The sequence below is a fragment of the Micropterus salmoides genome, unplaced genomic scaffold, assembly GCF_014851395.1.
Source record: "Micropterus salmoides isolate LMB-PRFRI ecotype aquatic unplaced genomic scaffold, ASM1485139v1 Ms_hic_scaffold_1, whole genome shotgun sequence".
Taxonomy (NCBI): Eukaryota; Metazoa; Chordata; class Actinopteri; order Centrarchiformes; family Centrarchidae; genus Micropterus; species Micropterus salmoides.
Window position 1 is genome coordinate 65,741,748 of NW_024040040.1, and position 13,604 is coordinate 65,755,351.

The 13,604-nt window shown below is 39.7% G+C and overlaps 1 protein-coding gene across 1 annotated transcript; it reads right to left on the bottom strand.

Moving 5' to 3' along the window:
* Positions 1 to 3,211: 3,211 nt before the first annotated feature.
* On the bottom strand, positions 3,212 to 13,604 carry LOC119898194 (mitoferrin-2-like). The gene is made up of 4 exons (XM_038712387.1): positions 13,263 to 13,604; positions 8,448 to 8,676; positions 7,697 to 7,753; positions 3,212 to 6,187 (listed from the first exon to the last, which is right to left on the bottom strand). Exons 1-4 carry the CDS (start codon positions 13,602 to 13,604, stop codon positions 5,595 to 5,597), a joined length of 1,221 nt encoding a protein of 406 aa, XP_038568315.1. The 3' UTR covers positions 3,212 to 5,594.

Here is a 13,604-nt window from a genome sequence, read left to right on the forward strand (position 1 = left end):
AAGGAGCAAACATCTCCTTGAGGCTGCAGTATTCCTAAGGGCTAGTCCAGACTGAATATCTCAACAGATATTGGATGGATTGCAATGAAATTCTGGTCTCAAGATGACAATGATGGGTCCTGATGACTTTAGTGATCCTCTGATTTTTCCTCTTGCTCCACCATGAAGTATTCAAAATGTTAGATTGAACATCAGCATGCTAACACTGTCTTTGCCTTATGATGTTTTCCCTGAGGGTGCTGCTAGAAAAAAAAGACCTAAAACACAAGCATTTATGCTTTGGAAAGTCAAAGAGAGTAATCGAACTATTAGGTTTTCGGAGAACCTGTGAAGATATATGAAACTATTTTGGCATGATGGTGGGAGATAGAGAAAGGTCTGGGGAATCACCAAAAGCATTTGTCCTCTGGGGATCAGGAATAATCACAATACATTTCATAAAGATGTGGTCAGTATCTTGAGAGGCAAGCAAGTCAAAGTCAAAGCGAGTCAATATTAAGTATTCAAATCTAACCAGCAAACAGTCAAACATTGTGTAAATTGTACTAGTTTTTAATTTATTATATTATTTCTAATCTCTTTATCATCTTAGGTGGGTTTCAGGGTGCGTTCCTCTGGAGTGATCCAACTGTAAAACATGCTGGCATGTGGGGGCACTAATGCTGCGATATGCCACATTGCCAAACTGAATTATGATTAATGCTGTTTATACTAATCCCAGCAGTTATATGAAGTATCGGCTTTATTTGTGTGATCTGCAGGCGGAGCGTTACCGATGGAGAGATTAGAAAGACGTCCCACATTTAAACAACAAGGAAACACCATTTATCAAACTGAGAGGGTCGCAGGGAAGTGTGTTGGTTTCAAAGCTCTTCTTCTTCTGTCTTTTTCAGCTCCACATACTCACATTTATTCTCTGGGTAGGCAGAGGGATATGCAGAATGTGAGTTGGGTTTTCTGTCATCTCATTCATCTTTGTATTTCATCTGCACACACACGCCTGGTGTTGACCTTGGCTCTGACCAGACCTGCTGCCATGCGCCCTCCAGACGAGGGCCTGACCTCACTTGCCAAGACCTTCCTGTCCAACTAAATGGATCGTCTTACGTTTCAGAGCACAAAGGACAACAGAGGGAAGAAAGGGGTGGCTGGGGGTTGAAGTTAGATGGGAGACATGAAAGACAACATTTTAGCTTGTAGGCCGCAGGGAATGACAACAAACACGGGGCATCGAGTGAAACACGATCTCTGCAGAGGGAAGGTGGAGGTGCTGCTTCTGTCAGTCGGCTTGTGTCTCTCAGTGGAGGCCTGTCAGCTTTCAACCAGGCAGCATGGAAGCCTTATCTCTACAAAAAACTGCAATGGCCACTTTATCTACAGGAGGCCTGAGAGGAACCTAAATAATTATTTTGTAATCTCAACAAAAGCATTTGCTGTTCTGCCACCACTGAGTCATCATAGTTTTTATTTGTTATGACATCATGACTTTTTTATGCTTGGACTTAGATATGATTAGAAATAATTTGTGATTAGAAAATAAGTCAAAAATACAACCTTTAATTAGTCAGGTACATCCAATTGAGTTTGAAATCTAATTTTGAGCTCTTAAGATGAACTGAGTTCATGAATGATGAATTTTGTTATAGTGACAAAACTACTGATTATTTGTGTTACTGATTAACTGATCAATTATTTTCACCTGTTACTGTATTATTTATTTGGTCTATAACATGCAAATGACCCATCTCACAAGTTCAGAGCCCAAGGTGACGTCTCAAACTTGATGACTTTGTCCACAAGATATTAAAATATACAATAATATAAAACAGAACAAAGCAAATCTTCACCACCCTGAAGCATCGTAATAAAAGCCTTAGAACAATACCTTTAATTAAAAGATTTAGTGTTTATATAATGATTAAAAAGATTGTCTTACCTCGGGCCTAGTTTCCATCAAGATGTTTCCTGCGTTGAGCAAAACACATAACTATTGTGAAAGTTTATATTATCAGTGACATCAGCTACTGTAAATCTAGTGTTTTTTACAGTCTGGGTCTTATCTTTGTACTGTTGTCCATCATTCTTATTAGTTATCTTAACATTGCTGTGCCTGCGCCAACCAAGAGATTAGGCAGTCTTTGTGGCCTGTTTCATGGTTGCACCTATATTAGCGACTCCTGCTGGTTGGTTCTGACACCTGCATAATACTTTAGTTGGCTGTCTTTCACATGTTTATCTGTTAACAGTGTCTGATGCCAACGTATAATTCATTGCTAAGGTAATGTATCATACCTCAACACTCTTAGGGTGCTGCCCAAATAAAAAATTAAATGACTGGTAAGATTTGATAAAAAAGTGTTTTTCTTTTTTACTCGCTAGGTTTAAATTTGGATTAAATAAAAAAAAAGAAAAAGTTGTTTAAGCAAAAGTTCTTGTATGGCTGTTTGAGTTAACAGCAGATTTAAAAATGTTGAACATTAGACGTCATTCATGTTAACTTATGTATTGAAAAAAGTATAATTTTAGTATACATTCCCATTTATCATTTAGCATAAAATCTCAGAAAAAAGTGATCAATGCTCATCAGAATTTCGTCAACATCATCTAATTGCTCCTTTTGTCCTCCAACAATCAAAAAACCCCAAACATATTACATTTATTATCACGTACAGTAAAGAACAGCAGCAAATCCTTGGAATGTAAAAGCTGGAGTAATCTTTGACTATTTTGCTTGATAAACCCTTCATTTTCTGACAATCATTTAATCGAGTAATTGTTTCGGATATTAACATTAAAAATTTCTAAAGAGCCTAACCTTCTCAACTCAGTTTGCTCCCACAGCAGTTTTTAACTAAATGCTTTGTGCTTTACAAAGTGTTGTTTTTGGGATAAATTAAACATTTGTGTCCAAGTAGTAAGCTTCTAGCAGAGATAAATTGTTACATGTATTATAATCAACTGCGAGTTTAGGGAAACAAACAAATAAAAAAAACGAGGGACTCTTGAGGGAAAATAAATCTGCCATCACTGGGCAGTAAACATCCAGCTGCATCCACGCTACCTCTCCAATTATTCAAAAAGTTCAAACGTGTCAATTTGAACTCGAGTCTCTCTACGTTCTCGTTCGATATGTTATTATTTCAAGTACATCATTTTGTTGCATCATTTGGACAGAAAGAAAGGAGAGGGAAAAGAAAACAACTAGACATAGTTAAGTTCTGTCAGCGCTTGGAGAGCCAGCACCAAGAGAAGACCCTGCTTCTGCGAGGAGCTGCCTTAGCGAGTTTATTTACAATTCACAAAATACAGGTGTCGCTCTCAATGTTCAGGCATTTCACATTAGTGTCGTGATCTGACAAACCACCAGTTTCTCTCTTCTTTGCTCTCAGTCTTTGGTTTCCCAACCTTGAAAGTTGGCTTCACATGAGTTAAACTCGTACAATATTTTCTTTAAATACTCTTTGCCCAGTGAATTATTTCCTCACACATACCGTCTTGTCTGAATTTTAAAATCCAGGTTTTCCTTTGTTGCTACCTTCCAGGTGAGGATTTCGGGCGCTTTCTACAAAAACCTGAATTTTTACAGCGCGTTCTTGATAAAACTTGTTCAGTTTCATATTTGTATAATTCAACATACAGGTTAGCATCAAAACTTAGCTGGTTAGAGAGTTTGGGTCTATCTATATATATTTACTATGTACAATTTCATCCTATTTTATGGCTTCAATACACAATATTACATCTCTATCTGAGGATCGCTTTGTAGTAGTTGTGCGTCGGATGTATGGCGGCTAATTGAAGGCATGTGTAGAAGTAGTTACTCTGCACTTCTTTTAATGTCAACCTTACTTCTTTTATCCTAACAATGACAAAAAAAAGTTGCTACTAAGTGCTAGGATGCTGTGCGGTTTAAAATAACAACACTATAACAAAGAAGTGACAGTCTACGGTGCATACTTTAGCCTGTTTTGTTCTGTCTGTAATAAAATATTTTGTTCCAAAACTCTTAAATATGGAGAAAAATCCTTAGTTTATAAACACTGAAAAGTTCCAGTTTGTGTGCGCGTCTACATTTTGTTAAGGACTTGGATTTTTAAAAAGTTTTTTTCTGCATTAAATGTTTCAGACACAGTATGTGGCATCTTCCATATGATGGATATGTTGTTTTAGATTATCTGCAGCCTTCAGGTGTGCGTCGATTTGACAGCACTCGAAGATATTGAAGTACTGACATTGTTAATGAAATAAATTCTTTCATATTGTCCTTCAAAGAAAATCTTACTGTGGTCTGATGCTAACCGGGAGGGGGAAAACGGTACATTATTTTGGCCCAACTTCACATTACTGTGTTTTACCTTTGAAGGAAGGACACAAAGTGGATAACTAAGTTAGGCTGTGTTGAGATCAAATCTGCTCAGTCACCACTGAGCTCTATGAATTTCCATTCATCCAGTCACTGTAACACACACACACACCTGCTCCACTCAAGTATTGAATACTTGAGTGTTTTCTATCCAAAACTAATTTGAAAATATATAAATTACAGGGTATGCGTTACCGTGAACATTTTTTTAAAATTTAAAACAAACTCTCGTAACTTAAATGTTTTGTTCCTTCTTCTGAATACCTGTGCTGGTGTACAGTAACACTCCACTCAAACTAATCTGATATTGCTGATTATTGTAACCACCAGTTGTTTCCCATTGCTTGGTATAGCAGTTGAGCTGTGCACCCCCCTGTGGTCAGAAGTGATATGGTAGTAATACCTTCCAGAAGTGCAACAGTTCAGAGGGGTATTAACCCAGTTTACAGTGCAGTTTTTAAGTGCTTGGATAAGGATACATTTTTGTTTTGGCTCTGTGCTTAAACACGGTGGGTTGTAACTATGAGGTTACAGTGTGGACTTTCAGCTTTAAGGGTATTTGAGTGCGTTCCCATTTATCCATTTGGGGGTATGTATAAAGAATGCTACCATTTCTACACAGTTCATTGGAAGTGAATGTAAACACTTAAATTAAAACTCAAAGTCAGCACTTTAACCTCAGAGTCAGTTATTTCATCCAAAGTACTTAAGTTCAAGGCCAAAACAAAACAGTCTAAACACAAACAAACTGCACTGTAGGTGGCTGACGGGAAGTGAACTTTTCTTTGTTCAAGTTGCCAAAATCAACTTTACTTTTACTTCCTTAAATAATTTACTCTTTGAAAGCAAATACAGGGAGTTTTCACTAAAGTGAAAAATAGTTAGAGCATTTACTACTTAGTGAGGCGAGTTTAGGACACCAGGACTTCCTGTCTAAATTTCAAGGCCCTTCTCTTACTGATGGGTACTGATGGACATTTTGTCAACCCCACATGTAATAATGAAGTATTCAAGACAAGCTGTCTCCTAACAGTTGTACACATCTCCACCTGCTATGAACTAGATCAGACTGAGCCTATCTCAATAAACAAAATAAAAGTATTCTTTTTGCTCAAAGAATGTAAAATTCTGGAGCTTTTCAAACCTTCAGGTGTTTAGAAATCAATACCGATATCAGCTATCGGTGCAATACACCTTTGTGTTGCCGATACCCAATCGCAATGCCATGTGTTTATTTGTCTCCATCACGATCTCCACGCAGCCTTCTCTCATGCTGGCGCTTGGTGATTATGTATTTGAAGAACTCATAGACGGACCAGCTGATGGCTGTAGAGGGCATCTGGTAAATGACCCGGGCTTGGACCCCTTTGAAAAAGGCCGGCATGCCTCCCGTCCTGTACACAGTCCGAAAAGCCTCGCCCAGACCAGAGATGTGGCGACTGACAGGGGCTGAAGCAGTAGCTGCTCCCACCGCTCCGGCCGCCGTCGCTGCCTCGGCCTGGATCACATGTATGGCCTGAGCCTCCTGGGTGTTGAGGAGGGTCTTGCAGACGTCGAGGGGAGTGGTAACAGAGGCGGCCAAGGCTCCAGCCAGCGCGCCGGACACAACATGAGAGGAAGGGTTGTACTGTCTGTGGGGGTTGAGGAGCTCCTGGAGGTACTCATAGGTCATGAAGTGGAACGCCTGGAAGGGCACGTTCATAGTCAGCTGGGTGGTGTAGCTGCGATAGAAAGCGGCTGGGCCCTCGTGCCTCAACAAAGACCCCATACAGTCAAGCACGCCACGATAAGGAGAGTTAAACATCTGCATTCGCTGTTTCACAACTGAAAGAGACAAAGAGAGAGAGGTAGGAGAGGAAATTAAGAATGAAAAACGTCAGGAATATATTTTACATGATTCCACATTCAGACAGGGAACTAAAATCATGAACTGGGAGGAAGAAAAGACCACTAGAAAGGAAGAAGTATTACCAGACTTTGTCTCAAAAACATCATTTGTTTTCTTAATACCAACAGTAGTAACAATGGGTGGAATGAGTGGGACAAAAGTTCCATAAATAGGCTGAAAACAATCAGTTATCAATTAAACAATAGTTTTTTTTAAATGACCTGAATTATGAATAGTCTAATGCGTTAATGATGCACAATCGCATTCAATAAGACACTCTTAACTTCATCATCATGTACCGCTAATCTTATTATCCATCAATCCATCATCTATACCAGCTTAGCCTGTGCAGAGCTGCAGGGGGGTTCGTTTTATTAGCTTTAACAAAACAGTCTGTAAATAAAACTGTGACTTAACTATGGTCAAATACATAACGTTGATGAGTAATAAACTTAATTATTCTGTGTTTCCCACAGGATTTGAAAAGACTATGGTGGGTGGGCCTTGGACTCTCTCGGGGGTCCAGGGACATTTATTTTTTTTATTTGATTTTTTACTTTGGACACTGTGAATATAATCCAATTAATCTTATTTCCATACTGTATAGACGCCTTAGTTTGAAAACCGGACCTTGTCACGTGTATCCTCGCGCTAAATTCATCAAGTCCGATTCAGTTTGATAAATAATGTTGTATGTGGTTCTTGTATGGCGTAACATGAAGACTTCTCAGCCTCTCTTCAGGTAGGACTCTCATACTGCAACACTTGACAGGATTAAGTCGCTAACCTGCCTGTCAGCTCGCACTGGGCCGTTTCACTTACCATAAAGGCTTGAATACGTGTGCACTCCAAATGTAGGTGCGGCTAGCTTAATCGCCTTCTCACAGACGAGTGACAGAAACAGACCGTTAACGTTACCGTAGTTACATAGAAAGAAAAGTGGTTGTCTCGAGTCGAAAGCCAAAGCGTGCGAGCTTACAGCAGCGCTGAGTAGCGGCTCAAAACACAACATATGAGGTCTGAAATGTAATTATGAGATGTGTAAAAATATTTTTGTTTCAATTTGAGACTGTGGCGGGCCGCCATGGTCTCATTAATTAACGGGAAACAATGTTATTTTATAAATATACATTTCAAGTTATTTACTATAACTTTTTATAATAAGTATTATTATTTATTTCAATTATGCTGCTGATAGACTGATTTGTTTGTTGCATAAAGATTTAGGCTTCCAGGTCACAGCTGAGTCTGTAGCTCCACCAAGTGTCCTGATGGTAGAATAGCACCATCAGGATTTTTTATAATGGTCTTGAAGAGGTTGAGAGATTCTATAAATAGACCAACAGCAAGTCTTCACTGTGCAGAATGTAGGCACATGTCTGTGTGTGTGTGTGTGAGAGAGAGACTCAGGTGAGCTGTCATAAGTCAAGAAGAGGAGGTTTTACCTTCAGCTGGGTTCATGATGGCATCGTGCAGCACTGTGGCCATGCAGCCCGCCACTCCTGCAGAACAGAGCAAACCGTGAAGAGGAAGTTAAAGCCTCAACCACGAGGAGATCAAGTTTCCCCTCCAGGGCTCGGCAATAACGGTGGCCTGATGGCCTGGGGCCAGTTGAACTAGCAACTCACTGGCCCAATCAGAAACTCCTGCAGTTGCTTTGCTGCTCATGGCGCTTAAAACTGCATGCTCTCTAACTTTATTTTTACTAAATGGCTGACAGCAGGAGAGAGAGCACGTCATGTTTGAGTCTGTTAGTATGTTTTGTTTTAAAAGTACATTGTTTTGTTAACCTTTTTATTTTTTACAATTTAACTGTGATGTTTTTAGTTTAGTTTTTTTTTAATAGTTATTTAATAACCGATTAAACATGTTAACAGTATAACGTAACTTATAAGTCTTTGGTTTTGTTATAACATTGATACATAACGTTTGAAAGGAGGGCCAGTAAAAATTGTCTTCGGGCCAGTAAGTTTCAAACCGACAAAAAAGTTTAACGTTGAGCCCTCCTTCTCCGTTATCACCAAAATGAAACTTATTTTTAAGCATATGCCTTTAAATGAGTTGTTGAGTTGCAACATATGTGCCAAATTAATCTACTATTTAGCAACATTAAACTGCATATATAGTAAATAAGTTAATTTGAGAATCATAAACATTTTATTTAGGTCTGTGTGTGTCTGTCAGTAGGCATCTTACCATTAGCAAAGTGGCTATTGGCTCCAGGGTGAATGGCATCACTGAGCGAGAACTTGATCTTCTCATAGCAGGCAAAGTAGAGAGCGTGGGCAGGCCCCGCCCCCACCGCCAGCACATTCACACCTCTGATTGGCCGCCACACACCCTCAGTCCGCACAATCTGCCGCAGGGCGTCCATTACGTTCCTGTAGCGGGCTCCCGGCTCAGGGTGAAGGCTCTGCATGCGGGTCTGGGATGAGATAAATAGAGAGACACTTTTAATACAAATTAGATATGAATCCAAATTATGTTCATGATAATCAGCAGAGTTAACAGTCATAATTCCCAAGTAAACAGAGCTAGTCAATTCTTTTCACCAGGTATCTGATGTTCTTACAAAGAAAATCTTATAATGAGAACAGAACAATTTGCATTTCCAACATCATGCAGGCAAAAATCAGGAGTTCAAAGGTCAGGATGTCAACTGGCCTGATAATACGCAAACAACCAGATAATCTTGTAAGAGCGAGGTACAAAAGATACAGACAGAAATTATAACTATACTATTGAGAGGAATACAAAAGGTTTTTATTTAATGTTGAAACAGAAGAAGCATCACCAACATGTGATTATTAAGCCCCAATTTTAATCACAAGATATTTTAAGTTAAATTTGACTAGTGCCCACTTGCATATCTTTAAAAAAGGTGTGTAGGAAAGCAAACAAGGCAAGGGAGGATCTTTGCCAAAGCCTTCAGCTGGAACCTTTAATCTAATTTTAGGCACAGACACTTTCGGGACCCTGACAAATAAAACTCTTATTACCATAATACACTGAGGCTCGTGTGACCAAGGCAGGCAGCCGTTTCATATCAGTGTCGACATCTCACCCCGACAGCCCATCAACTAGAAATCATACCAACTTTATGACCGTCAGGAAGTGGTGCAGATTAAAACGCTCGACCTACCACTTGTGTTGCTCATTGCTCTGATAGGCAGTACCGTTTGCACGGTTGCGGCTGTGTGCATGGGTAAAGAGACGGCACACCAGAGAAATGAGAATTCCAAAAGGTCCACACAAAGATGGCGCAATCCTCAAACTTTTCATAACATGCAATAAGTGAATTACCCGTGCATACACACTCCCTTCAGGGATAAATGTTTACAGCAGGGGAGGGAGCACGGCTGCCTCCTGGAGCCCTACGAGGACATTTCCACTCCCTGCTTCTGGGAAATGATAACTAACATGGAATGTGCTCAGTCATCCTCAGTGTATTCAAGTCTGGTGTTTTGGGTTTTTTTTGAAGTGCCAAGCGATGAGACACATGACAGAGAGCCAGACTGTTCACCAAAAACAGAATCAGGTGTCAGTGAACAAAAAAAACAATACAAAAGGGCTTTGTGTTAATGTCACTTCTTCACATGGTACAACACATGTGAAGAAGTCAATGTAGAGAACTACAACACTGGGAGGAAAATGAATAAAGAAAAGGCCAACTGAAACAACACAGACGCAGGTCTATGGATGTTCGAATAAAAATTAAAAACATGTACCTTTATTGTAATGCAAACAAAAATAAAAATCATGGGAGGACCTCAGTCATACAAACACCAGCTAAAAGACAATCAAGATGGAGTCTGAAACTCACGCGTGTGACATTTAGTGTTATGTATTAGTAAGTGAGAGCATGTTAAATAGACGTAGTACTTGACACTGTAACTACAACATGTTTGGTACCTGCCGCCCAAGTTTTTCTGCCTTCAAAATGTACTATACATTGTCAAACTTGGTATCTTGTTGTGTACAAGTATTTCAGTTACAGCCTTCCTGCATGGCGAAAGTTTGCCTTTGCCTCTGAGACCAAAACAATGATACAGTCACAATCTACGGTCACTGTCGCTGAACATGACGGGTGTCTTTACAGACTCACTGTCACATCAATTTTCAATGTATGTCGTATTAGCAGGGAGAGGTATTAGCTTCCTCCTGAGTTTTAAACAATTAAGTCTGTATTTTAGTGTGTAGCGTGTATAAGTAGCGTAGACGCATTTTGTTTTTAATCCAATCTAATGTTTGGCAGAGCAGTGTTCGGTTTAGTGATGCTAATCAGTCATAGATACAAAAACAGATTTTTGTCTGACAAAGACATCTTTTCACACCGAACTGCCAGCGGTCAGGTTACACTGTAAGTAATGTAGGCGCCAGGTTTTGACAAGTAGGCAGAATGTGTGGAATAAAAAAAAGACTATCTCTGGCTCTGCGGCATAAATTAAGATCCTCTTGTTTTTTTAAACTGTCCATAAAGTCCAAAAAGGTTGAAGTTCTCGCTTTAGTGATGAAGGAATAGATTCAAGGTGCGGCCAGTATAGTAAGACACAGCTGTTGGATTTGGTCAGAGGTGCGGCACAACTGAAAGGTACGAACAGAAGAGATTAAGGAAACGTTGCTTAAGCACCTTTAACATTGACCTTCCAGCAATGAGGACACGGAGTCTGGAATTACTGGAAGGAATGAAGAAGATATAGATGATGACCAATCTGCTGTGACAGCAACAGGAAACTAAGATTGTGAAAATAGAGAATTGTCAGGGTAGAGGAAGTTATCTGCAAGACATAAGTGTAATAAAAAAATCTAACTGACTTCCTTTAACTTAAAAGATTTTCGCCCACAAAACTGTAATACAGTTCCTCCTTCTACCTCATCTTTGTGGCTGAAACAGACATCACAGTGTGGATCGAAGGGAGAACAGAAAAGTAAAAATAAAAATCTATTTTTGCAACACCTACAGTTTACTTTAAAACCTCATCATTTGTTAACTAAATTAATTTAGATTCATGATGTCCAGTTACAAGGGCACCAATGCTTGCAAAAACTTCAACCACGAAGATTTTTGTTTGATAGAGAATTCATAACCGAACATACAGCCAGGTGGGGGATTTAGCTTGATTTTTTTGGATTAAGGATTACGGTTTAAATCTTGCTATTTTTTTGTTTAAGACTCACTAAGATTGAGGAACTGATTTGAACAGTTGTATTTGGTATGTTGCTTTCACATAAAACGTTACACTTCCTTTGCTTTTCACAAGTCCAAACATTCACATCAATACATTTTAACAAGTCATAATCACAGTGTGACCAATTAAAATTACGATATCTGCGTATTGTAATATGACAAAGAACAATAATTTAATATATCTTAATATATACAAAAACACAACTTTTACTCACACTGCCGATAGTAAAACGCAATGGGAGTTATGTGACACAGACATAGTGAATGAGAATTACAAATAACTACGTTCTGTCCTGGTGAATCAAAACACTATTTTGTGACATCTGAGAATCCTCAAAACATGGTCTGCTATGCATGATGTGACTCTGATGCAAAGATTTGCAATGGAACTTGATCTTGTGAATACAGGGCAAGGCAACTTTGCCTAAAAAATGCTATGAACTGGAGGAGCTAATATCAGGGAATTTGTAGTGAACTAGGGCTTTGTGTGATCGCCCGCTTGCTCAAGGAAACCCCTGAGAACGAGTTTGTTCTTTGTCTTCTGATAAAACCCAAGAAGCATAACAGTCTGGATAAAGAGCACTAATATAAAGAACAAGCAGTTTTAGACATCAAGAGTAAAATTTGGTCTTAATGTCAACAACTGCATTTTAAATAGTTATTTCTAATTCTAATTCATGGGTCCTTGGTGAAAAGGGAAGTACAGTCTCAGTCCAAAAGAGTTTGGCAAAAGTAGTCATAGTATGATGTTTTCACAATTCGTGTATGGGGAAATGAATGTTATTTTCAATTTTGTACAACAGGAAATAATAAACATAAACCAACAAATGTAAGCAAAACATTTCCCTAAGACCACTCCCCCATGTTCCTGTTTTCACCACTGTCCCCAACTGGTTTTAGTTAGTTTCTTACACTTACACTCCTCAATTTCTGTTGTGCCCTGCATTGTGGGGCAATAGTATCCAGTCTACGGCTCTAAATGAAGTGAATTATACATAGCAAACCTGTTTGAATGCACTTAATTGTGTCACTTTGCCAGTTTAGGCATGTAAATAGAGATGACTGATTGATAAGACTGCTGACCACCACTGTTCTAATGACCCATCATCTACTACTTCTATCTCTTGATAATGAACACATGGACTCCTTCAGACAGTTTTTGCCACATGAAATCCTCAGTGATGTCTCTACAAATCACGCAACCCCGTCTAACAATGCAAATGAGCTTTAAAACAAATATCCAGCTTTGTTTAGCTGACTTACGTTACGTTTGATACTTTGGACATGTCGTTATTATTACTAAATAGATAACGTTACGTGGCTATATCCAACTGTGAAAATATGTTCAGTTAGAAAATGTGGTGCGATGAAACGGAAGGTTTACCATTAAACGTACAGCGAAGCGGAGAGAAATGTCCGTTAAAGGCACGCATGTTGGCCAGAAAGCACAATTGATGCTTTAACGTCAGCTAACGTTAGTATGCTAGTGGGACCAGAAGCTACTGTCAAAGCCAACCCTAACCGTGTGTTTGTGTACAAACATCTGCCTAAATGCAAGCTTAACTGTTTAAAACATACCCATTTGTCTTTAGATTTCCAGTGACACAATTTCGTGTTGCGTTAGTTCCTCTTTAGATGACGTTAAGTTAGTTGGTTAGCTGACCTCTGTTAGCTTGAAGCTCAATCGAGCTCAGGCTTGTATTAAGGCCTACATTAGCTTGAGGTTTATGCAACCAGTGGCTGCGTCTTCAGTGGGACATACGCGGGGCCCGGAAGTTTCAAATTAAGCGGTGTATTATATAACTATATATTTGCTTTGATACCTTGACACAATCGATGGGGTACATAAGGCAGTGCTCCATGATTCCAGCCACGGATCCGGCCAGCATGTGCGTGCTGGTGGCTACTCCCTGAGGCAGCCCTTCATAGTCTATTTCTGGTTCGACAGAGGTCGAGGTCTCAGGAGTCGCTCGATGTAACACCGGGGCAAAGTCTTGTTCTCCAGCCATTCTCGGTGAAAGAGACCCGACAAATCCCCCCGTTGCGCCCAGGAGCCTGTCGCCGAGCCATCGAAACTCTGCCCCGGCCGCAGCGCTTGTGATCCGGCTGTCGACGCCCGGTGTTTCCACGGACGTTCGCCGGGACACGAACCCGTCCGCTTCCAT